Source organism: Centruroides vittatus, unplaced genomic scaffold, assembly GCF_030686945.1.
Source record: "Centruroides vittatus isolate TY-2023 unplaced genomic scaffold, ASM3068694v2 contig_355, whole genome shotgun sequence".
In the NCBI taxonomy this organism is placed as follows: Eukaryota; Metazoa; Arthropoda; class Arachnida; order Scorpiones; family Buthidae; genus Centruroides; species Centruroides vittatus.
Window position 1 is genome coordinate 579866 of NW_027122178.1, and position 27610 is coordinate 607475.

The 27610-nt window shown below is 33.4% G+C and overlaps 1 protein-coding gene across 1 annotated transcript in view; it reads left to right on the forward strand.

Moving 5' to 3' along the window:
* Positions 1–27610, forward strand: part of LOC136974738 (uncharacterized) — a 108353-nt gene that overhangs the window by 75757 nt on the left and 4986 nt on the right. Inside the window, exons 31-42 of the mRNA XM_067269684.1 lie at positions 1713–1941; positions 2297–2529; positions 3109–3333; positions 4002–4103; positions 5537–5652; positions 12102–12267; positions 12349–12627; positions 12697–12823; positions 16920–17206; positions 17280–17409; positions 25648–25895; positions 25963–26134. Of these exons, the coding sequence (XP_067125785.1) occupies positions 1713–1941; positions 2297–2529; positions 3109–3333; positions 4002–4103; positions 5537–5652; positions 12102–12267; positions 12349–12627; positions 12697–12823; positions 16920–17206; positions 17280–17409; positions 25648–25895; positions 25963–26134 (2314 nt within the window). The remainder of the gene's footprint in view (positions 1–1712; positions 1942–2296; positions 2530–3108; positions 3334–4001; positions 4104–5536; positions 5653–12101; positions 12268–12348; positions 12628–12696; positions 12824–16919; positions 17207–17279; positions 17410–25647; positions 25896–25962; positions 26135–27610) is intronic.

Here is a 27610-nt window from a genome sequence, read left to right on the forward strand (position 1 = left end):
GCAACATTATGAAGGAATGCACATTGCAGGACTGGTAGAGGTGAGAGATATGCAAATGATTAAAAGAACAAACAAAAATATGCAACAGACACCTGTTTACTCAGTAACAAATATGACCCCCACAGGCAGCGATACAGGCCAATATACAGTGAGGCATACTATCAATGAGGCAATTAATGGTTGCCTGAGGTATCCCTTGCCAAGTTGCATCCATTACAGTGCACATTTCATCTAAGGAATTAGTCAGAGTGCAGTTTTCATATTGTAGATCTATACATTCCCACTGTTGGCTGTTGTCTGTCCTCCATTAATCTCAAGAACAGTTAGATAGATGAAAATCAAGACTAGATATGAAAAAGCTTAGGCACCAGAGGCCCCAATTAACTAAATATGAACTTTCCATATGAACCGTCATTCCTCCACAGACAGAAGTGGGTTTCATCTAAACAATATCTGATGCCATTCCAGTTGTCCAGTTGCAATGACGATGACACCACACCAGGTGTGTCAAGCATTAATGGCACCCCTGTTGCTGTCTGTGCTGCCTAACTTTATGCAACCTGTTACAAATGGTTGGAATGGACATAGATGTACCTTTTGATGGTGACAGAAGGCTTCAGATGTCATGTGCTAGACAGATGAGTCCCAACAGGCTGTTCAGAAAATCCTCCAATGTGTTTGCTCTGTCATAAGCTGGTGCAATTCACTTTCCCTTGATATGTTTGCAGACATTTTTGCATCTATTATGTCACACATTACTGGATGGTACTCATGTCATGCCCAACACTGGTGGCAACTGCATGCATTGACAAATCAAGGATATGGTCTTGTTTCCTAGCCGTTAATTGATGGTATACAGCTCACTGTCATCTGCATGGCATTTTATATGCTTCTTTGAAAATTCAGCTGCCTTGAACCTTTGCTGATAGCATTTATGGTCCAAGCCAGCTGCCAGTCTTTATAGTCTGAAACTGAATACCATATGATCTGATGTGTATGCAAACTTATTCATTTTCATATGCAGCCTTGTCACCTCTACTGGTTCTGCAATTTGCATGTGGCTATGTACATTCCTTCCTGGTGTTGCAATTTCACTTTTGAGGAGTGCATTATTTGTAATAATTCTTGTGAAACATATTTTCTTTTAATTATAATCATATTTGTTGTACTTTGTAGTGTTGGAATCAACGATCGCGATGTTTTGTAGATGTTCTGACGTAATAAAAGGTTGGTGGCGTTGTTGACCCCTCGGGGAAAGTGACCTCATTTCACTCTCCCCTTTCCAGCGCTGACCTTTCGTGAATTAAGACCGTGTGTAATCTTTGTGCATACTTTGTTCTTTTGTTACATAACCGGTTACGCTAGTCCAACTGCCTTTTTACCAATCTTTTCGATAAGCACCAAGTCTAACATGTAGTTCTAAAATGGAGTAACATTTCACAAGGGAGCAATCATTACTGCTACATATATTTAAGTTATAGTTGTTAAGTAGGTACTGTACTAGTCAAGTTTTGCCATTAGGAAATTGTTATTTTTGCCATTAGGAAATTGTTATTTTTGCATAGGAAATTTTGTTTGATTTATTTTACTTTTGTAATTATAATTCTAAATATACTATTTCTCTCTAATAGCTTACAGTTTTTTATAAAAATAAACAAAGATATTCAAGCAAATATTATATTTAATTAAATTGCATTTTTTTCCCCCTTAAGAAAACAAAAGAAATTTCTCCACCATTTGAAGAAGTAAACTTTGAAGTTACAAGATCAATTATGTGCCATTGCGTAACTGTATCAACTAAAAACATTGCTGTAGTAATAGACATAAAAACTATAAAAAATATGGATGATAAGATTATTGTAATATACAAAACTGGTGAAAAACCTTCTTTGTTTAGCTATGATGGTTTATATAAATTAAGGGAAACAAATTTAGAAAATGGTAATTATTAAAAAATTAAAATTATTTAAAAAATAAACAGGTATGCACCATGTAATGATGGGAGTATGTTCTGAGAAATATGTCATTAAGCCAACAACAAAGAGTGTACTTAGACAAATCTGTATGATATAATCTACTAATCATATAAGCTAAATGTAATACAATAATAAGTATTTATGTATCTATACATATCTAAACATAGAAAAGGTGCAGGCAGCTACAAATTTTTTAGCCCCATCATAATCTTATGGAACTTTTGTCATTAAGCAGAATGTCATTAAGTGGCACATACCTGTATATTTTTTCTTTTTATTTTATTACTGTTTAATAATTATAAATGAAATTATATTTCTAGATGTATATCATCAGATGATAAGAATAAATAAAGAACCAATGCCAAATGAGACATTTTGCTTGTGTCTGGTTCTTCTTGAAGATCATAAAATAGATGAAATAACTAAAGATTCAAAAAGTATAACAGTTAATTATTTATTGAAAAATTATGAATCTTTCACTTATTATATTCGAATTTATACAACTGGTTGCTATTATTTTCATAACAATTCTTGGATTTCCAATGGATGTGAAGTAAGTTCATAACATATAATGGTGTGTTGATAAATTTTAACTGGCTAACAAAAACAAAGACCAATAATATGTGTTTGTGTGTATGTATATATATATTTAGATTTACACTTCTTAACGTCTAAAAACTTATAGGAATCCATATAAAAGTTTTCCCATTCTTAAAAGCTAGAAAAAATTATAAAATATTAATTGTATGACTAGAAGTAATTCATACTAATGACAATAAAGGCAATTGTCTAAAATAAAGTAATAAAGCACAAAAATAATGAAGGTAAAAATCTTTCTGAAGTTAACAATTGATTCTAATTGAAGATACTAAAGTGTATTATTTATCTAACATATTTATAATAAATTTAAATATTTTTTATTCTATCTGTGGATTAAAATTTAAAGTTTAACTTTTAGTACCATTAAATATTAATAATTTTAATTAAATGTGATTAACTTAATCGTTTGAATTTTTTAAATGATAACTAAGATTGATTTTAAGACTGCTGAATCCATTAAATATTTTATCTAACTAATATTAATTAGTATAAATTGATATAAAATTTTTTATTTTTATTTTTAATATTTCAGGTTGCTTCAGCTAATGTTCTTTTAACTTGTTGTCATTGTAATCATTTAACATTGTTTGGTGGAGGATTTGTTATTGCACCAAACACAATTAATTTCGATTATGTTTTTTCTCACGCTGATTTTGGTGACAATATCATTATTTATATTACATTAATTGTCACTTTCTGCATCTATATAATTATCCTCATTTGGGCAAGATGGAAAGATAGAAAAGACTTAGAAAAAGTAAGTTGTGAATAAAAATACAGGGAAAATACAAATCTTCCAAAAAATAATGGTATCATTTTAAAATACTTAGTTATCTTAATTATTATATGAGAAATGTGATGCATCACGAATCAATGGATAGCCTTCCAGTTTCATCTCCCATCTACATTCAGACATCTTGTTGTCTACTGCCACTAAGAAATGGTGTAAATGAAAATGGTTGGTAACAGAGAAGGCATTTGGTGTTTTGCTGTTTATAAAGCCAAAATCACTCTTAATTGTGCAACATGAGTTTTTCAGACAATTTTAGATTGATCTACCATGTAAGATTGATCCGTTAATCGTAATCCGTTCTTCAGTGATATTGACAGATTCAAGAGAAAGGATGCATTTTCAAGGGGAAAAGTCCAGGACAATCTAAAATGCCTTCTCTGTTGCAGGGTTATCTGTTCTCTGTTTTGTTTATAGCACTTCATAGAGGCAGTAGAAAAAATGTTTGAATGCAGATAGGAGATGAAACTCACAGTTACTCTATTGAGAAGTATGTGATATAATCACATACTTCTCAGGTAGTATTTAACATAATTACAGTAATTTAAAAAAGTAGAATTCTTTTTGGAAGATCCTGTACAATAAATCTGATAGTAAATATTTTAATAAATTATAATTTTTACTTTGAACAATAGATAGGAGTTACTCCGCTACCTGACAATGATATAAATGACAAATACTTTTATGAAATATTAGTATTTACTGGACATCAAAAAAATGCTGGAACAAAATCAAAGGTAATATTTATAAAAATAAAAAAATATAATTTTTAATTTAATTTTTGTAATTGAGATGTTAAGTATTTTAAATTTTTTTTTCAAAATGATTAGTTCAGTTATTAATTAAGATAGTAATGGACTTGTGATAAAAATTGAAAACAAATTTTACAACTAAGAAGTAAATATTCTCTTTTCTCATGATTCCATTATTGAAAGATATTTATGTTTGTAATATTTTGTTGCTTGTTACGTTAGAGATTATATATATAAAAGTGATATCCCATATTTTGACCCCCTTTCCTGTCATCCTGACAATTATTGTTGGATGTCAAAATGTCTCTCATTAGAATTCCAATTCATTTTAAAAACATGCATATCTATATGTAAACAATTGCAGCCATTCATTAGTTGTTATTTTTATTGATATAGAGGTGAGGTAAGACATAAATAAAAGTTTTGTTATCCCAATCCTTCTGGTTGGTAGTACACACTTTGCTACATAATTAAGTAGGCAGTTTTCCACAAACAAAAGTGGAAAACAGAATGTTGGTACCATATATTGCTGTACATGGGGTTTGCTGAAATAAATAATAATACAAATAATTATTTTTAATATCATAAAATATCTTCAATAAAGCAGCTTGGTTTTACAAATTTTGCAGATTAGCAAATTACTGCTGCAAATGATACATTCATCTGAAAAGTATGCAGCTTACATTATTGAGAATCCTACAGCATATGTTTAAACTGAATTAATAAAAATAAAATTGTAAGGTTTTTGGAATTTGCTGTTTATTATTAAATTGTAGCTTTCTTATTTTTAACTATGACATATGTAAGTGCTCTGATAAGAAGGATGTGTGCATATGAAGGATTAAGATGGCATTGGATGTCCTTTATTGGCTCTACCAAAATCTGGTCAGTTTAGATAATAAGCATTTATCCATAAGAAATTCTTTATTTTTGAGACTAGACATAAAAATAGTATATAAACTTTTTGGAATGTTTAAATTTTTTATTATTTATTTACTCTCAAACTATTTAACAACAAAAGAAAGCAAGATGAATGTAGTTTTTGACTTTCTTAATTGTTTTGTATATTCAAAAGAAAACTGAGCTGCAAAACATGTTTCCATCAGTTATGTTCCTCGTGTTCATATTGATACATGGGTATATCTGGCCAAGGTTTTGCCTTAGAGGTCTCGTCTCACTGCTCATTACTAATATTTTTGTTCTATATCTATCTATATAATGCCTCTAAACAAATTGAACCAGAGCATTAAAAATACTTAATACAGCCTGAAGGTTTATGCTACAGTTTGCTATTAATCAATAAATGAATTTATATACTGCTTGAATTTTAATAATAATTTATTTTCTTAATTCAAAATAAATAATAATAATTCAAAAACATATTGTTTAATTTTCAATATTCATTCATATTAATGTAGGTCTCTTTTCTTGTATCGGGAGATGATGATGAAACAGGGGTTCGAATGTTAATAGATGAAAAACGACCCATTTTACAAAGGAAAGCGATTGATGTATTTGTTATGGCTGTACCAAGGTAAGCAAATTTACAAATTGCTGTAAAAAAAAACTATTCTTGATCATTAAATTTCTTGCAATATACTGGGTGGTTATAAAGTTGCCCTACTCAGACCTGTATAGAGCCCATTCTCATTAACATATTTGATGAAACTTGGTATATATGTTATATGGACCATGGGGAAAAGGAAAATGCAAAGAAATATTTAGTTCAAATTTCTATCACTAGGTGAAAAAATGGCGCATGCAGCGGACACTATACAAATTAAGAACCTTTTAAAAAGCCAATAGTCGATGTCGTTTTTTATCATTCTTTATCATGCCTATACAGAGAAAGATCGAGCTTTACTAGTACAGTAAACTTTACGACCGAGTTCCGTTCCAACGACTACGTCGTTAAGCGAATTGGTCGATCAGCGAGGAGCATGCACTGGGAATATAGGATCATTATAAAATTATACAAATTATGCAACAAACTTCAAATTTATTCATAAAAAGACAGGCATATGTACATATCATTTGTTGGAATGAAACTGACTGAAAAAGCGGATAGCAAGCCTATTATAGTACGCTTAGTGCGCATGTCACCATTTGCCACTGACCGACACTCAAGCTGAGAAAGGGGATTCCCCAAATTGCAGGTCGAAGCTCGATTGGTCGTAAGTGCGAGTGGTCGTTAAGCAGATAGGTCATAAAGTGAGGAGTACCTGTACCAAGTTTCATCAAAATACGCCAACAAGAACAGGCTCTACACAGATCTGAGTAGGGCAACTTTAATTATAACCACCTTGTACTTTATTTAGTTTTATTTTTAATTTAGAGTTATACTCAGAATTTGTTAATTATTAAATTTATTTCTAAATATTAAGAATTAGATACCTTTAAGTATTTTAAATGTGTACCTATTACACATGTAATCTGTAATTTTACTAGATTTTTAAATTTAAAAAGCAAATAAATAGCATGTCATTGTGGCTTTATTAAGCCTTGATATTTATTTTTCTTTTCTTTATTTCCTTATACCATCTTCCTGTGGTAAAACTGTACTTCCGGCTTCTGTTTACCTAACCACACTGTAGTTAGTTGACCCATGTGGTCTGAACGTAATAAAACAAAAGAGGGTGACACCCGATCAGTCGAGGGGTTACTGGCAGAGGAGAGAAGGAGATTGGAATGAAAGGAAGGAAGATTTTCTGGGGAGAGAGGAAAGCAGGACGAGGAGCTAACAAAGACAATTATTAAGGAACGGATCCAAGGTTTTTTTATTATTATTGCCAGTCACCCCTTTGAACTTTTTCATTCTGACAATTCCTGTATAATTCTTATCAACCTTATCTTGCTCTAGGGTCCTTTACTTTGTAAATTTAGTTAAACTACAGTTAAGCTAGACATAAGTTAGAATAAGTCCTTTGTTTTGTCAGTACGTGGGGACCAATTGGTGATATTGTTACGGGTGGTCCCAAGTGTCTTTGTATTTTCTTAGTTAGTAAGTGTGTACAATTGTTTCTTTGGAAACTATCAGTGTTAACTGTAATTAATAAACTTTTTTTAATTTTTATCAAGGCCGAGCGATTCTCAGGATTCTGTTATTTATTACTCAGCTACATCATAAAGACTTTTAAACAAAATATATTTTAATTAATACAAGTTGAATTCTTTTCACTTATAATTAACATCTTTTTACAGAAAATAACAGTACATCTTTAGCACTGTGTAATATTGGAACAATGCCTGGTTAATGCTTGAAAATAGGCCGTTGCCCATGTCAATAAACCAGCAACAAATTGCTCAATCTTCCCAGCAACATTTAAAATCTTGGTGGCACCATCTGTTGTTATATTTTATTTTTTAAAATTTTTTATATTTTTAACTATTATAAAATGGCAAAAAGCTTAATTTTGGGGATGAGTTTTGTAAAAAATTGTAAATGCTAATAACAAGTAAAATCGTCATTAAGTTTGACCCTACTGGAGATACACACAACCCCATTATCGCCTCCTCGACCTGTAACCACCAAATAAACAAATATCCCTGCAGAATTTCAGAAATTTTCAACAAAAATCACAGGAGTTATTAAGCTTCAAACAGGGTGAACAAACCTGTGCCCCCACACACTAACATTGATACATACAGAAAAACCCCCAATTTTTTTTTTTGCATTTCTGAACATTTCAAGGTGTCCTAAGTACAAAAATGTAAAAATCTTGGGGAGGGGTCATTTTTTGACTAATTCCCTCTGTTATATATAACAGCTGGGAAAGTAAAAATATTAGTTTTTCTTCAACTTTAACCACTGTTAAAGGTGTATTGATTACTTTATTAAATTAACTATGGTGGCTAGTTCAATTTTATCAACAGAAAGGAAGTATGGTACATTTTATAGCTTTGATTTTCTGTTACAAAACTGTAATAAAGAAAATATACCTATATTCAAGTTGCTTATACAAATGATAACTAACTTCATATTTATAATTTGTTTAACATACAGTCATTCACCAACATTGTGCATGCTTTCACAAGAAATAGTTCACAAAAAACAGTACTCTTTCTTAAAAATTGTCTCCAGGAGTAAATTTATAATGAACAATTATTTATTGTGACATCATCAGAATGCTGGGCTGCAATTTTTAATGATATTTTTTATTTATTTAATTTAAAATATATGCTCTCCACCTCATATTAGTAATGGTTTGCCCCTGTACATCATACTTTTCCTTTAACAATAGAGTCATGCATCTAACACCTTTCACAGGAAAATTTTTGAATTGAAATAACATGACTTCTGGTTTACATCAAAAGTGTGTATATAGTTAATTGAGGCCTCCTTTCCCCAAGCTTTCCATATCTGGTCTTGACTTTCATATATCTAACTCCATTCTTGAGATTAAGGAAGGACAGGCAGACAGATGACAGTAAGAATTTATAGATCTACAATTTTTTTTAAATTGCAGCCCAATAATTAACAGATGTTCATATTTTTATTATGACACTACTGTTGCATCTACAATGAGAATTTTATACAGATGCTTAGGTAATCTTAGATAACATGGAGGCAGTGGCGTGCCGTCATTGGAAGCGATGGAAGCGCCGATTCTACCTTCCAATGACCTTCCCTTGTATTTTATAAAATATAAATTTTCATATTTTAACGTACTTTGAATTAATTAAAATGAATATTTTATTATAACTGCATTATGTATCTTTTACAAATTTCTATACTACATGTGAAAAAAAACGATAAGATTGCTATTGTATATTCGAATAATTCGGTGGCGAAAGGAATGTCGAAACTGGGTCAGTTTCTAATCAGCCAGATTATATAGGCATTAGCACATGCGGTTTACAGAGCACCAACCTCACCCGGTTTAGCTGGTAGAAGCGACACACGCGTACGAAGTCCAACTTTATAACCCAGACCGGTTCTGAGCTGTTAGCCGCCTGCCTGTCAACTTCCAAGCAGCCAGATTATAGGCATTGGCGCATGCGCTTTACAGAGCACCAACGTCACAGTTTAGCTGGTAGAAGCGACACACACATAAAGAGTACGCGACTTTATATCCCGGAGCGGTTGTGGGCTGTTAGCCGCCTGCTAGATATTCAGCCACCCTCGCCCAATTATGTGAATCATAAGCAGACTAGATCAACGGCGGGCAACCCGCGGGCCAGCTACAGCTGGCGAAAAGTTTCTATCCGGCCCGCGAGATCTTTAATAGATTATTAAATTGGAAAAATAACTATTAATTAGTTATTTTTCCAATTCTTTGTAATTTTCGAAAACGATAAAAAAATAAATGTAGTAATTAACTTTTTATTTATTTATTTCATATTTGCAGACTAAAAAATTACAAGTCACAAGAAGGCGTCAATTGACTACTACGGCCCGCGGAAAAAAACGTAAAATTTATTCTGGCCCATGTTATAAAAAAGGTTGCCCACCGTAGACTAGATTTATAACTTAACCCAACCGATAGGAGTTTACTGGCATGTTTTTATGATAGTTCTGTATAGTTGACAGGAGTTAAAAAAAAAATCCATTAAAATATTTGATATATTTATTCTGCGTTTATTCTGCTCTCCCATCTTATATTACTTACGGATTTCGATGTTAAACCGGTGATATTACGATTTAGTATGTCCCATCTGTAAGGGGATGCAGAAAAAACGTGTACAATTCTAGTACAGTGTTAAAAATTAACTGTTACTTTGGCAGCATCATTTACAACCAAATTTAATGAATGAGACTTACAGTACATACAATGGTACAAAAAAAGCTCTAGAATTTATTTTCCTTAAATTTATGATTTATATATCCGTTGTCATAAAAATTTGTCTTTCCACTGTTTTCCCAAGACTACAGATATTCAGGTACAAAGTAACTGGTTTCGACTTATTTCTACTTAAGAAGTGACTAAATAATTAAGAGATTAGGGAATGGGGACATAAATAAAATCCTGTTGAAAGAGCCAGAATTTTACTTCAACAAAAGCTTAACAGAACCAATCACTCGCTCAGTACAGTGGGAAATTGATTTCCGTGTACACCTGGTATTAAAACGAATTAGTTAGAAAACGAATGACTATTAAGTTTAACATAGTTAGATTTTTACAGCTACGGTGAGAAACGTTTAAAATTTACAACAGCTCTGTGGTGTCCTTTGAGATATACTAGTGATGCGACAAAAGAGGCATTTGACATTAACCGGTATCAGCACCCTCGGGATTTGGCACGCGCACACTCACTACACACCTACCTGGACTGTCACTAGTTCCATCCATTAGCTACTTGTATCAAGATATTTGACTAAGTGGATTATTTTAAGATTTAAAAAGTAAAGACTATGTTATTTTTATGTACGTTTCTTTACAAAGCTATATTTTAATTATAATTTTCTTTAAAAGTATATTAATACAATCGAACAATACATTGTACCAGGTATGTATATCCACCGCACATTTTATTTCACCAAGTAAGTTTTTATAATTTATTTTTAATTTTAGCCCTTATATTGTGGCTAGCGATTCAGAATGTAATTGTGATATTAAAAATACATTTAGAGAAGTCTACAGTTTTTACTGGCTTATCGAACAAATGAATACGAATGGACCCTAGACCAGTGATTCTTAACAGGGGGCCGCGGCCCCTGGGGGTCCATAAGAAGTTTGCCGGGGCCGCCAAATTATGCAAAATTTCCTTCAGAATATAATAAAAAGAAAATTGATGTATAATCCGAATATCGTATTGAAAAGTGAAATAAGAAAGATAAAGTTTTCCTATTTAGTTTTTATTTATTTATTTTGTATTTCTTCCTACATACAACTTTGTTAGTACAGAAGAAATAAATGTAAATATGCTACTTACACTGCAGTATTTACTTCTTTTATTCCAAAGCAATTTTAAGAAACTATTAATGCTTGGAATTTTAAAAATAATTAGGAAAAATAGTAGGCTTTGAAAATTTAAATATTTTTGCAAAAGATATGCAAAATCCTTACGACAAGTGGGTGTTTTAGTTTTAGTTTAGTTTTAGCATCGACATTGGATCGATTTATCGACATGTTTCTTATTTTATTTTCTGTTAAAAATTAATGAGTTTTCATGTTTAATTGTGAAGTTTGAATGTTATTTAAATAGATAATGAAATAATAAAGTTATGATTTACATTTATTATATAAAAAATAAAGCAATAATAAAAAAATCAATTTATTATAGATAAATTATCAAATTATCAAATATAAATTATTATTAAAAAATGGGGGTCACAAAAAAATTATAAAATATTTGGTGGGCCGCGAGTATAAAAAGGTTAAGAACCACTGCCCTAGACCATCACTGACGCGCAATTAACTGATTGCCCCTGGAAGTCGGCTTCTTACAGAAACACAGCTTCCCTGTCATCAAATGTCACGGCACGCCACTGCATGGAGGGATACATTTTATAGCATTCAGTGATGAGATATCCACTTCTTTGTTTCAAGCACAAAATTACAGTGAATGGACTATGGATGTTTGTATTTAATTCTGTCAGAATAATAATTATATTTGCATTTTTTTATTTTCGTGTATCTTGACATGTATCTGAAATGATTATCCACTTTGCACTAGTAAAGATTTTGAAACATTTGGATTTTAGAATTTTGCATAATTTGTAATAAATGACACATATTTTATTCTGAATGTTCTCATTTTTATTAGAACTGATGGAAAATATGTTATTTTATTCCATCCTTTAGCGTTTGCCCAACTTTGTTATGGTAGTTTTATAGATATATTATTAAAACAGTAATTAATAGAAATAATTAGCTTGAAATTATTATTTAATAATATTTAAAATTCAAATTAAACATTTTAATTACCATTATCAAAATAATTTTTCTCTGATTTTTTAAGTGGACACTTCTTTCTAATTTATTTTAATTTTCCTATTTAAAAATATTCATTGTTATTATTTAATTTTATTATTTTATACAGATGCTTAGGTAATCTTAATTATTTGCGTATTTGGCATGATAATTCTGGAACTGGAGCAGCAGCTTCTTGGTATCTCCAGTCAGTTGTATTCAAAGATGTTCAAACTGATCAAAGATATGAATTTATTGTTGATAAATGGTTTGCTGTAGAAAAAGATGATGGCTTGGTAACTACATAAATTTAATTTATTAATATGTAATAAATATGAATTTAGTAAATATTTAAACCAAGAATTTTATTTAACTAGATTGACAGATTAATACCTGTAGCTGGAAAGGAACAGATGACAGAATTCAATCATTTGTTCTCAATTACATCAAGAAGAGGATTAATGGATAGACATTTGTGGTTATCAGTATTTTTAAGACCTCCCAGAAGTCGTTTTACACGAGTACAACGTACTTCATGCTGTATGGCAGTCTTATATTTATCAATGCTAGTAAATGCTATGTGGTATGGAAGAACAACTGACCATCAAAGTGGTAACAGTTTTAAATTTGGTCCATTTATTCTATCACCCGAACAGGTAACTTCAATTAATAAAAATAATTATTTTTTTAATTATATACAAGTGTGTTACTTAACTTTTGTACAGATTGCAGTTGGTGTAGTCTCTAATTTTATTATATTTCCTCCAACTTTTGTTATGATATTTTTCTTTCGAAAGTCAAGACGAAGAAAGCTTCATCCTTCTCGTATTAAGGAAGCCATTCAAAGACAGAGTAAGTCATATTAGTAATAACTAATACATGTAATTTTCAATTTATATGATAAATGAATTCTGTATAAATCATAATTATGTAAATTGAGATTAACATTTATATGGAAATGAAGGAATGGGCTCCATTTTTGTATGAATGAAAATAAAATTTTATTCTATATCTTTTTTGCTTGTTGCTAAAGAAACTGAAGATACCAATGTAGGAATTATTTGTCCTAAGTAATATTGAAAACAAAAATAAAAAGTCACCTTCTTCAGGAATAGCAAGACAGTTTATTTTACAATACTACATAAATAGCTACAATTTGTAACTATTGATTTAGTATAGTAGTCCTATTGGAGGAAAGTGAAAGTAGACATGACATGTCAGCACTGTAGGATGGAAAGATCACTAATCCAGTTGGCTAAGGAATTGTGTTCTGAGCAATGTTCCCTCTAAGCTGCGCGGCCACGCACTGCTCATATTGTTGCCTCACCCGAGAATTTATGTGCTGTGCAGGTGAGCATGCACACTGATTTGAATTGTTGTTTACTTATTTCTCACTATCTGCAACATGATTATTGCTACGTATATTTCGATTAAATACATTAAGACATTGACAAAAGATAATATTTTGTATGGAAGTATGTTTTAAAATGAATTTTAATCTCTACTTTTATAATTAATTATTTTAATTTTTATAGAAAAGATAAGAGTATGTATATATATATACTCAGAAAAACTTTTTGCTCAGAGAAGTATATGTTCCACTTATCCACAAAAAACATTAGAGGGAACATTGGTTCTGAGGCACTTTTGGTCATACCATTATATCAGGGGTCAAACCCTTTAGTGGACTCTTACAACAAAGGCTGCCTCAAAACAATTTTTCTCTTCTTTTTAATTGACAATCTTCTGTTACTAATTTTTTTCAATTTCAGTTTTTCTCTAATTAATTTACTGAAAACATTGATGATTTCATCTCATTAAAATCTGTTATCAAAGATTTGTGCTATTTCTATACAATTCTTTATAAATTGCTTTATACAGAGTGATTTAATACATATAGTGTGACATTAAGACACAGTATCCATTCAGAAATGGAGAATCCCATTTCTGAAAGTAGCAGTGATGCATTTGCAAACATCATAATACAGTAGAGAGTCGTTAATCTGAATCAATTGGGAACTGGGGTTGTTCGGATTAGTGATTTGTTCGGATAACCGATTATGTATGAAAAAATATATTAACCTATTCGATGTTCAAATTTTTCTCCATTGCGTGTCGCTTCGTGTTGAATTTTCGTCGATTTTAAGCCTAACGAAAATTTTTATAATAATAATCCAGGCTATTGTATCGTTAAAAATTATTTCTTTATTTTGTACAAACAAAATAAATATATTGAAGAATATAAAAACATGAAAATTATACTTTAGAAGTAAATCTAGTATCAAAAACGTTCGATTCAGCACGACAGAGTCCAACTGAAAATCGGTTGAATAACTGGCGATTCGGATTACCAGGGTTCGGATTAACGACTCTCTACTGTAGTTAGCACAGGTCTAAATACAGTATTAACTTTATCAATGAAAATATTTAATTTTAAGATATGTTATTAAACTAAAATGCTATTGCTGGAAATTAAATTCTGTTGTATTTTTTCAACCATGTTAAACTGAAATTGTGCAATTTGATTACCATGCTTGGATAAAAACCTTAATAACCATTTGAATAAATGCATTTGTGATACATGTGCATCCATTATACTGAGCATATTAAAGTACATTCACCATGAATGGAAAAATGCAAGCAGAAGTGCATTCAGTATACTGACATAAAGCATATTTTGTGACTTAAGCCATCTGCATAGTAAAGTGAGCCTTTTACTTATGTATGAAGACTTTTGAATCATTCTATACACTTACATTACAAGTTATTAAATTAAATATAGGGGAAGTTGGGGCAAAACAGAAATGCTAATGTTTCCTTCAAAATATCTCAGAATGTTTAATCTGTCTGCAATGCTTAAAGGAAATATGTTATAGTTACTGCATGAGTTAGTGTCCCTATACAAATGAAGGTTACTGAAATGAACATAGGTGATGAGTATAACAGACAACTTTCTATATGTTTTCAGTTTTTTCACTATGCCCCAAGTAGAGAGGCATAGTGAAAATTGTGGTGGGGCAAAGAGAAAACTACATGCAATTCTTCTCTGAATAGTGTAATTTACTTTTATTCAAGTGGTCTTAATTTTATTGGAACATTACCTTAGCATGATGCCTTAGCAAAAATGATACCTGTGTCAATCAGTGTCATTTTCATATATCACACTGTCATCATCTACTTCAGGAAACACCAATATGTTGTCAGTATTTCTGTATTTTCAAATAAATTTAATATGAACAACATCTTTGGTGTATGATTCACTGTTAGACTCATCCTCTGAAAGAACAATAACAATGAATTTCTTGATGTTTCTCTTACCATCTTTCATGTGCATGACCAAGTAGTCTCCTGGCTTGACATCCCTCAATTTCACTGATTCTAGCACAATGTGCTGCACAATATCTGGTTTGTCAGTAAAATCTTCCATATCAGTAGAATCATCTGGAAGTTTTGGTAATCAACAGGTTATTCAGATTCTGAAGTTGTCTGCTGAGTGAGTGAGAAGTGGTTCTGTTTGCTTTCATGCAGATGATTTTTATTTCTTGGTTTTGTTGTTTGGAAGTAAGTTTTGTGCAACATGCTTCTTTGACTTTGAATTTTTTCTGCTTTTTCTTTCAGTTCTTCAATAAGGAGACTACTTATGAGGATAACAGTTTTTCCTCTCTGTTGCTTTCAACCTAATGCAGGTGTAGCCAACAGTTTTTGCCCCAGGCTGAATTGGAGAGAAAACTCTTTTCACGGGCCAAACGAAATATTAAAATTAAAAAACGTTAAATACAAAAACGATTCATTTAAGTAAATAAATGTTTAAATATAGTAGTATTACATTTCTAGCAAAGCACACGAATTACTTAGTTAAATTGAATATCACCTGTATATGTTGAATTACTGTCTAACATATATTATTTTATGATAAATATTATTATTTTAAATTTATCATTTTTTTTTATTCTGGCACTATCACACAGACAAGTACAAAAGTTGTAAATCTCTACAATGGAATTTAAAAAAAAAAAAAAAAACAAGTATTGCGAATCCATCCGACTAATTATTGGAAGTTAAATAGTTAATATTGAAAGATTAGTCGCAGGCCGCATCTGGCCTGTGAGCTGTATGTTGGCCATGCCTGACCTAATGTCTCCTTCTTCAAATCTGCCTTGGGAATTGATGCAATACCTTCTGCAGGCATGATAAGGCATGAAAATATGATGTCCCATTAGTCATCTTGCACTGTGGCTAACAAGACAGATTATTTTTATGAGTTAGCTAGTAGTTTCATGATATCATTTCGAACATTTCAAATTGAAACATGAATGATTCCAACCACAATTGTTGTGCCATTTTTCTCATGTATCTACATACCATTATTAGTTACTCAAACACCTTCAGAAAAAGAAAAACCATTGAAATAGTCATAAATGCACTAACTTGTGTATCAATGTTGGTGCATTTGTCACAAAATAAATTTCAACTTATGCATAGAAAACTTGTTTCTGGATTGAGCATTTACTTGTGATAGTCTTGTAAGCAGAAAAAACTAGAAACAAACCAGGGTAAAGATGAAAATTTTTAAGTTTGTCCCTTTCCACTCAGTCCTATGAGTTACTCGTGCATTAAAATGCCACATGCTCAGACAAAGACAGCATATGCCAATTTAAGGTAACAAAAATTGCATTCTATTATACATGGCTGTTAGAAAATAATACTTGCAATTAAATCTATAAAATAATGTAGGTATTACAGCTTGCTTAATCACCTCAAAACTTATGCAAAATACACTGTCACTGTGCACATTCATGCTCAAGCAAGTCAGATTATCCAATCAAAACACATATATCACAAGTTTTTACTTTGCCTCTTTATCCCACTTTGCACCAACTCTCCTACATATTTTTGCTACAATTTCAAAAATTTTTAATAAAAATAAATTGAAAATTTTATTTTTTAGATGTTAACCAACTCAATAACATTATAATAAGTAAGGAAAATAATTTTGATCCATACAATGAAAATTCTAAAGTTGAAAAAGTTAAAATTGTGAAAAGAAAAAAGAAATTTTCATTGCCTTGGTGGTGCATAATCTTCGGATGGTTCTTTGTAATTGCTTCAATTGCCACATCAATTTTCTTTTTATGGGCTTATGGAATACAATTTGGCAATACAAAAACATGTAAATGGATTACATCGCTAATTATATCATTTTTTTCATCTCTGCTATTAACACAACCATTGAAAGTAAGTCTAAAAATTATTATTTCTCTATACTCTGTTTTTGTATATGTACTGATTTTTTGAACTTTTTATTCAGATATTATTATCAGCATGTCTTTTATCAATGATATGTCAAAAATTGAATTATGAAGAAGATGACATTGATGAAGATGAAGAAGAGCATAATCTTGGTACTGATGAAGAATGGTTACACGTCAGACCTAATTGTATGAAAATAATTTTAAAATTCTTTTCTAAAACAAATTATTTTAATTCTTAAAATCCAGAAGTAAAATGACTTCAAAATAATGGAAAAAAATAAATATTAAAACACAAAAATACTAGATAAACACAATGCCGATAAGCACTCGTATGGAGCAGGGAGTATAGCAGGCCTTTTTTGTCTCTCAGAGGGCTCCCTTCTATCATTTTGTTTATTTTGAACAAATGAAATATGTATAAAGTTTTTTTTATTAATAAAAGATTTTTTGTTAGTAAAAATAACATTAATATATAGTGGTAGTAACTACTATGGCCCAGGGTAAAATCCCAAGCCCCTTGATGATCCTTGGTAAATACATAAACATCTTAGCACTTTTCAAATCTGTAGAACACATTACTAGAGATGCTAATAAAGTTGTGTTGGACTGAATAGTTACCATAAAAATAGTGAGTAGATAAACTGATAGCTTTAGTTACATAAACAATAATATAATGTGCAAGATAATAAACAAATTATAATAACATATACAAAAATATAATAAACATGTTAACAAATATAACACAGACCTAATAATTAAATAATTATCAGTTATAACCAGAATCAATAGTGTGAAATCTTACTAGAAAACGTTTTAAGAAGATAGTACTGTAAGCATGTTTAGGTATAGTGTTTTGACATTTTGTAAAACTGGAGTTTTGAACAAAGGGAAGGCAAAGGGATGTTTGTTTACTCTTTTACAAATGAAACTTGACACTGAACAAGAAGGAATGAATTTATGTTATTTTGATGATAAGGATCCTTAGTTAGCATGAAGTCACTGAAGAGTTTAAAAGGCTATATCCAGATTGCCATATTTGAATTCTGGATATAGCCTCTTAAATGGACTTTTGATAACTTCACACTGACTTCCCCATCATCAAAATAACTTGAATTCATTTCTCCTTACTCAGCACCATGTTCACTTGTAAAAGAATAAACATAAATCAATTCTAAATGTTCAGAAAGCTGGTTGTACCAACAATATACCACCAAATATAATTTAATATAAAGACATTATGACAAACGTTTTTGATCTGAATAGCATCTACTTCAGGTCTAAAATGTTCAATATATAAAATATACTGGTTTGAACAAGTTTGAAAATTATACTGGTGTGAAACATGAATAAAAATAATTTTTGTATTATGGTTTTTTATTCAAGGCAATCTTTGTATAATCAACAATCTCATTATCACAATGGCATTTGCAACAGGATTTGAAGGATTCTACAGGAGCATTACTTTTACTTTATTCCAGTGCATATCTCTTTCTCTTTCCATTAGTTTGGTGTCCTTCATACTTTTTTGTGCCTGAAGGTGTTAAAGGAATTTTCTTTATCTACTTATTTTGATCAATGGGATTATAGATGACTTTTAATTTAAATCTACGCTGTCAAATGTTTCATTTGGAGTGTACATTCTGATCTGAATCCTTTTAAAGAAGTCCTAAAAATTTCCCAAAGAAGAGGAGAATGTGTTTACTCAATGGCACACAATAAAATTTAGAAGCTTTGTTTGATAACATTGTCAAGACTTGTTATAGTAAAGGCTTGCTTCTGCAAATTAAAGTGTCAGGGTCTCAGACACCAACCAGATACTTTAGATCAGGCAATTATATTCTCTGAAGAAGATAGAGATAGAGAACTACACAGTATATATATATATATATATGCAAATACAGAAGGGTGTGCTGTTGATTCAAAAATTGATAAGGAAGTTGCGAGTAAAATCTCTAAGTTGGAGTAGCAAGGAATTGAAGGAGTCTATGTTTACATTGATTGAGGTTTGCAAATTAAAAAAGGTAACCCAGAAACCTGTGGGAATGTGGAGGTGTTTTAAATGCAGGCAGCTTGGCTACCTGGCACATAGTACAAAATGAAAAAAAGTGTTAAACTAAGAGTGATCCAGTTGTTGAATCAGCTACTTCTATTATTAAGTTTGGCCATTGAAATTTTGTTATCTGATAGAGAGAGTGAAGATCCTTCTTACTCGTCACGTGATCTTTACAAATGTTCCGTCCCGAGTCGTTCTTTACGCCTCGAGATTGTCCGTTTGATGGTCCGTTGAAAGTCACACCTCCACACTCGATAATTAGTTATATACAGTTTATTTACAAATATTTACAAAGATATACACTATGCAATAACATTACGTACGCTACAGTATCGAAGCTGTGATGCAGCACGTCGACTTAGCTGGCCTGGGAACACGAGTCACTCTCCTGGAGATGGCTTAACCTCGTGGCCGTCCGTCTCTACAACAACCTTTCTCCAGAGGACTTTCCAAGAGGAGAACACTCTCTCTATCCGCCTCAAAGGTCTGCCTGTTGTTAGAGACCGCCACGTACCAGGTCCCTCGCCCTTTCTCCTCGCTTTTTTGCCACCCTTCCAATTTAAGGGATTCTGGCACTGCCTCCTGCGACCAATCACTTCCTTCCCCTTCTTAGAGCCTTCCAAGACGTCCGCCCTATCTCCCGCCGACGTAGCTCACATTTGCGTCCGTGCTTTATTTATTTTTGTTTTCTCAAGCTGGCCGGCACGTGGCCAACACATTGACCCTTAAGTGGGGACGCTCCACCTTTGATCCTTCCGGCCGTTTATGGCCCCAGCTCCAGGTGGGAGCAATTATCTCAGTCGGGCGATTTCTTTGACTCAGGCCGCCAAAGGCGACCTTTACACCTCCCACCGACAAGGTTCAAACTGCGCTTCAACAAAAGCCGGTTTGACCTAAACAATACTGCCACGACACACAGCAATCTTTACCGTACAAATTATTTTGTTACACTACACTTCCTCCTTTCTTGTTACAAGGATCAAGTTACTACAAATAATAAACTATACTAACAATATACAGTATTTAATATTTTACAGAAAAAGATATTTTACACAGTCAATAACATCTTCGGCAAATTGTCCCGTCACATTGCATTCAGAATCGCCTGGTAGATACTGATTACATCTATCAGAAGGACTTAATACCGACATAACTGCCTTGTCTGTACGATCTGGGGGTTCCGGATTGCTCCTGATTTCCCGTCTGGATAGTACGTCGATCTCATTACGATTTTTCCCGCTTCTGTGCGCGATTTTTGCCTTATCATCCCGCGCTACCAATGCCCTAGGGACCGATTGTTCCTTAAGAGGCGTGCGGTCAACTAGCCGAAGGGGAACGCTTGCCTGCCGACTATGACCCGCCTTACAATATTTTCTGGCATCGCTCTTTTTATTTGTCGTGGGGCTCGTCCTATTTTCCCCGCTTTCTTTCGCAACCGTAACCTTCGCGACTGGTTTCCGTCGCCTATTCGCTTTCGTCCGTTCGACTCTCCTCAAGACGCAATAATCGGCTGCCGAAAGTAATGCATCTGTACCGCAGCTAAGTTCGTCAGTTAATGCGCAAGTTATCAAGGCTGGAGCGTAATCATTTTTCTTTTTACTCGACCTCCCTTCTAGTCTTACAGGTATTGTCGCTAACACTGCTGATACCTGCTGCCCAAATGCGCTGATCAACTTAACCTTTCTCGCTACCCGCGACACGTAAACAGGCACTACAGACTTCCTAATAACCGTCATATCTACCCCCGTGTCCACTATTGCAGAAAATTTATTACCTTTATAAGCGAGCAGGAGATTTTTGTTTACACTAACGGGTACGTTTCCGCTGATCGTTTCCCTGTTCACCTTTACCCTCGCTACTAGTTGCTCGTCCGATTCTACCGTTTCGTCTATTTTAACCGCTCGCGTTGCTTTAGACTTCAGTCCTTCCTCTTTAATATGTCTCCAAGGACAATCCCTTCTGAGATGACCCATTTGGTCACAGACATAGCATCTCATTCTTGATCCTCCATTGTTCGCGCTCATGCCCCCAGTTCTAGTGACTGTTCTATCCCTTTCGAATTCAGATATAACTCTAAAGTCACCCTTTCCCACAGCCTCCGCATGCTTATCGGCGTATCTGGCTATCTCTTCCGGTGGGAGCCAGCCTTTACCTTCTTGCAATAAAACGTAACGCTTAGTGTCGGCATCTAACTTAGTCTTAAGGTGATCCGAGACCACTAATTTTGTTAGCTGCCCAAAAGAATCTACGCCTCTACTATTCAGATAATACCGATACAGATCCTCCATTCTAGCTGCAAATTGGGGCCACGTTTCTTTGCTTCCCTTTTCAGCGGAAGTGAACTCTTTGAGGTACTCAGCGGCAGACAGTCTCAGCTCGTCTAGTAGGAATTGTTTTAAGGTTTGGTAATCCCTGATCTCGTCTGCCGTAAGCCTATTTAACGCCGTTTTACATTTCTCCGATAGCACCGTTAAAACTAGCTGCCCCTGAAGTTCTTCCGGCACATCGTACGTTTGTAACACTACCTCTACGGCCCGAAACCACGACGGTACTTCCGCCTCCTTGTCTGGCATTTTAGGTAAAGCCCATCTGATTTTTCTAGCTAGACTATCCAGGTTACCTCCCAGCTCAGAGTTATTACTAGTCCTAGAATCACTTCGTAGACGATCTCTCTCTAACTCTATTTCGGCTAGTCTAATTTGCGTTTCCATTTCTTTTTCTTTGTTTCTAGAGTCTATTTCAGCTAGTCTGATCTGTAAGCGTAATTTCTCTAACTCGTCAGACTCGTGCCCCTCTATTTCATTCCGGTTGTCCATAACCTCGACCTCGGGGTCCAAAATTTCCCTTTCCGGCTCCGTATCCATTTCCTGGGATTGACTAAGATCAGCCCGACCTCCCTGATCCTCAGAACATGGCATACCCCTTTTTGACCCTTGAGTCCTTCCGCGTCCCGGCATTCTGAATGCAAATAATCAAGAACAACTTACCAATGTTGGGTTCTGTTCCGCCTTGATTTCCGGCTACTCTTCCTTCCGTAAGTATCCAAATCTCGAATGTGGGCTCAGTACTTTCCTGTCGTCTTGCGAGAATCTCCTGAAGATTTGCAAGAATATCCTGTCGACTGCGCCAGTGAAGATCCTTCTTACTCGTCACGTGATCTTTACAAATGTTCCGTCCCGAGTCGTTCTTTACGCCTCGAGATTGTCCGTTTGATGGTCCGTTGAAAGTCACACCTCCACACTCGATAATTAGTTATATACAGTTTATTTACAAATATTTACAAAGATATACACTATGCGATAACATTACGTACGCTACAGTATCGAAGCTGTGATGCAGCACGTCGACTTAGCTGGCCTGGGAACACGAGTCACTCTCCTGGAGATGGCTTAACCTCGTGGCCGTCCGTCTCTACAACAACCTTTCTCCAGAGGACTTTCCAAGAGGAGAACACTCTCTCTATCCGCCTCAAAGGTCTGCCTGTTGTTAGAGACCGCCACGTACCAGGTCCCTCGCCCTTTCTCCTCGCTTTTTTGCCACCCTTCCAATTTAAGGGATTCTGGCACTGCCTCCTGCGACCAATCACTTCCTTCCCCTTCTTATAGCCTTCCAAGACGTCCGCCCTATCTCCCGCCGACGTAGCTCACATTTTCGTCCGTGCTTTATTTATTTTTGTTTTCTCAAGCTGGCCGGCACGTGGCCAACACATTGACCCTTAAGTGGGGACGCTCCACCTTTGATCCTTCCGGCCGTTTATGGCCCCGGCTCCAGGTGGGAGCAATTATCTCAGTCGGGCGATTTCTTTGACTCAGGCCGCCAAAGGCGACCTTTACAGAGAGTCTCAATTATTAGTAGTATAATCAACGACTTTAAAGTTAAGTGCTTGATAGATACTAAGGCTGAGAGGTTGGTTATTGATGAGAAATTAACAAGTTGGCTGAGAGAGATAGACCCAAGTTGTATAGTTTTCAGTTGTATTTCCATAAAGAGGATCATAGGAGCCTCTGTTAGTTTTGATGAGTTATATCATGAGTGGAAATTGGTACACTGATCTCTTTCTATCTAAATGTCATGGGCAAGGGCGTCGCCAGCCAATGGGCCAGGGGGGGCAAGATGATATAAATTGATAGAGGATATGAATTGTATGTAGGTAAAATAAAAACGATTCATAAATTTTAAGAAGCTTAAGAAGATTATTTTAATTAAAACATAATCTTCTTGGGTTTTTCGCACGGGAATTATAAATCAGGCAATAAATGACTTAGCATTTAAATAATTTTTTTCGCATGTCTAGGGAGGGGCAACTGCCCCTCTGCCCCCCTCTGGCGACGCCCTTGGTCATGGGTGGATAGGACTTGTTCCAGCAGCATGAGAAATATATGGACCAGTGCTTATGAATATAAAGGGGGGGAGTGACTCACTCTTACTAGTGCCTCTGGAAATCTTCTGATTTTTCAATAGCTCTATCCATCTGTTCTAGAAACCAAAAGTTATGAGTATGCAGAATTTAGAATTGTGAAAAAATAGATAAAATGTTTCAATCAGAGCATAGACCAAAAGCTCTGTATACTAGAAAGATGTAATGGTTGTTTTTTAGGAATCAAGGTATATAGAATCAGAATATACCATATATATATAGTGTGTATATATTGGTTGAAATGTGCTACTTTTACAGAGTTGTACAATTGTGTGTCATATCTATCATGGTCTTTTATTTCAAGATTAAAGAAATGCACTTCTGAAAAACTGTTGGTCCATGTTGAGTGTAATACCCTATTCACACTGTACATTTTAAGCGGGATTAAGATTTAAGCAGAATTAAGTTAAGTCGCATTGTCAAAAACAAGATTAAGTACTTGTTCACACTAGGTAATTAAGGCGAATTATTCGCTTAGCCCTCAAGTGGGTGTACTCAATATTACTTTTTAAATAAAATCAAACTTTTGCTTATTTTTCATAAATGATCAAAAATTAATTTATGTTTAGTAATTTAAAATATAAATAACTTATTTAAAATGCATAAGACGTTAGTTAGGAATTATTAACATTTACTATCAGTGATGTCGTTGTTGTTGGCAGCACGATTCTCTCAATGTTTATATCACTTTAGTGACAGAATTGTGATAAGAATGGATTTTTGACAGAAATTTATATTATTATTTAAACTTCTTGTACCGAAGCAGCATATACATGCTAACAGAGAAGAGTATCGTTTGTTTGCAAGGTTCTAGGACCTTGGTTTGTTTGAACATTTGTACATCTGCTTCCGCCATTATTTTTGAACTTGTGGCGGACCTCGGGGAAAGCTTGAAGCAACTTAAGCTTCTTTGAGAAAGCGATTTAAGCTGAGCCGGTTGTTGGTAGTTAAACCAGTTTAATGTTAAGTCAGTTCTGTTCATATTTCATACCTTAAGCTGGCTTAAAATATACAGTGTGAATAGGGTATAAGTCTCAAAGAGTTATCTGAGATAGATGTGATGAAGGAACTAGCATAGGTTCTCTTCCAAATGATCAGAATATCATCTGCATTGTGTCTGTATTGAGAAATTTCAATTACTATTATCATTATAAACGCCAAAGAAATTTTTTCAAAACTGGAAATTATTCTATAAAATTAAGATTTTCACACATTTATTTTTCCAAATGTGTTTAAAACATGTACAGCTATTTTGGAGATCAAGACATATTCATTTACATTAAATTCTCTACTTTTGTGCATTTTAGCCTATCCTCAAGCTACCAACACAAAGTTTATAGAAAATGCATCTCAGATTCTAATATTCAGTATTCAGGTTAAATTTTCTATCATTATGACCTGTCATCTTAATCTAAAAAAATAAATAAATAAATAATAGGCAGATGTGCAGTTATGATTTTGAAATTATAAGAGAGTGAAAACATAGCTTATGAAAGGAGAGGGAAAAAATTATAATTTATGAAAAATATATATAAATGGTTTGCTGTATATTAGCTAATATGACGATTTTAGTCTCTGTAATCCAAATTCTTGGTAGACAAATCTCACAGCAATTTAAAACTTATTGGCAAATTAAATTTATTTTGTAAAGACTACATCAAATGCATTTCGGGCTGGTGTAATATCCTCCAGTAACTACCTCCAACGGTTATTCACTGAAGAGGGACTGGAAGATATTACACCAGCCCGAAATGCATTTGATGTAGTCTTTACAAAATAAATTTAATTTGCCAATAAGTTTTAAATTGCTGTGAGATTTGTCTACCAAGAATTTGGATTACAGAGACTAAAATCGTCATATTATAATTTATGAAAATTGAAATATATTTTTAAATATTTAAGTTGATATTTTGTCATTTATATTAAATAAAATAAGTTATTTCCATTCCATCAGCTAAGAAAACATCTAAAAGGAACATTTATCGACCCTTGGATGAGAAAACATTAGAAAAAGCTAGAATAAAACGTGAAAAAGAAGTACGAATGAATGCTATAATAAGGGAACTCGTCGTTTATTCTCTTTATCTTTGGATTCTCGTAATTATAAGCTATGGTCAAAGAGATCCAAACGGTTATTATATGAGGTTAAACATGATAAATAATTTTATCAAACCTGGAGATCTCTGGAATGATTTTAATAAGGTATAAATATTAAACAACTATATTTTATTTTAGTATTTTTCTATATTAAATTTTGGCTACTTTACAGGTTAATACGGATAGACGATTTTGGAATTGGACTACTGAAGTTTTGATTCCAGAATTATTGATTGGAAACTGGTATAATAATCGAATACCTTTAGGTTTGCGAGGTTTTATTGATGACAGAAATAATGTAAAAATAAGTTATGCCATTATGAGACAAGTACGAATTAAAACTAGTAAGTAGTAGTAAAATATTTTTTTGTTTTTCGGTGTTTGCCCAAACACGTTTATGTAATGGGTAATCAAATGAAAAGTTTAAAGTTGTGAAAATTAGACTTGGTGAGGCAGGGTCAACCATCACTGATTTATTTATTTAGAGTTTAAAACGTTATCCTCAAATCTATTGTAAATAAATTTTCAAGATTCAAATGTTTCTTGTGATTGTTAGCAAAATAGTAAGGACTGCCCATAAATTAAGTCCGCATTTTTCTTCAAATTTTTACTCCCCCTTCTCCACTGTCCAAGTTTCCGTAACCCTCTCCCCTCTTTGGACGTCCAACAAAACTCAAATCCCCCGCAAAACCTTTATCTATATATTAATAATAAAATGCATAAACCGTATAAAATTTAATGAAATAAAACGGACCTCTATTGAAGTACAACCCCCCTCTTCTCCCTGTCCCACTTGTCATAACTCCCTCCCTCCCTTTCAGTCATTTATGGATATCCCTTAAAAAGCATGACCAGTTCTTGGTGTCACCAAGTTTACTGTTTGCAACACATTCGAATATCGAATTGTATGCCAGTCACGTAAGTGTATGAGATAGCATCTCATGTATTTGGTTTAACTTAGAATAAACCTCTCATTTCCATCAGATACAAAAAAACGTTTGGTATTACTGAATTAAGCCGCGACTCCACTAGCGTAAAAACGGCCGTAAAAGCTTTTAATCACGTGACCACGATATTTTACGCCTGAGCAGGTCGTAAAACCAACGTAAAAGCGAGTTGAGCAGTGTTCAACTTTCGAAGCGAATACGGCCGTAAAACAGTATCATCCACCAATCCGAAAGTCAGTGAAATCTAGGTCATTGTGACACGGTACGAAAATGGCGGAAAACGAGGTTTTGTGTACGTTCTCTCGTGGCTACTTGGAAAAGAACTAGAATAGATCCGGAAAGATTTATCGAAAACATCCGAAAGTATTCCTATATCTACGACAAGAGGTATTCCGATTATAATAATGAATGCCTAAAACACGAGATATGGACGGCCAAAGGAAAATCCTTCCTTTAGAGGAGTATATAATAAAAAAGATAAGCTTATAAGTGCTTTTATTATTAAGATAATATAATAATAAAAACACTGATCACACTTTCATATATTATGAAAGTAAAGATATTATTTTTACTACATTTGTAATTATAACACAGAAAAAAACTGTAGAATATAATCATTGTCTTTATATCGATATATCACGTGTACAACCCTAATAGTACTGTCGCCGTAAAAAGCTTCGCTAGCCAGACCTTCACCGCAATCCGAGCGCGAACGCAAATAGGTCACGTGATTAAAAGCTTTTACGGCCATTTTTACGCTAGTGGAGTCGCGGCCTTAGTTAAGACTAGGCTTCTTGTCTAATTCGCCTTAGTCAGAGCCGGTTCTGATAGGTGTACATGCGTGCAGGCGGCCAAATTCTTAGGATGGCCGAT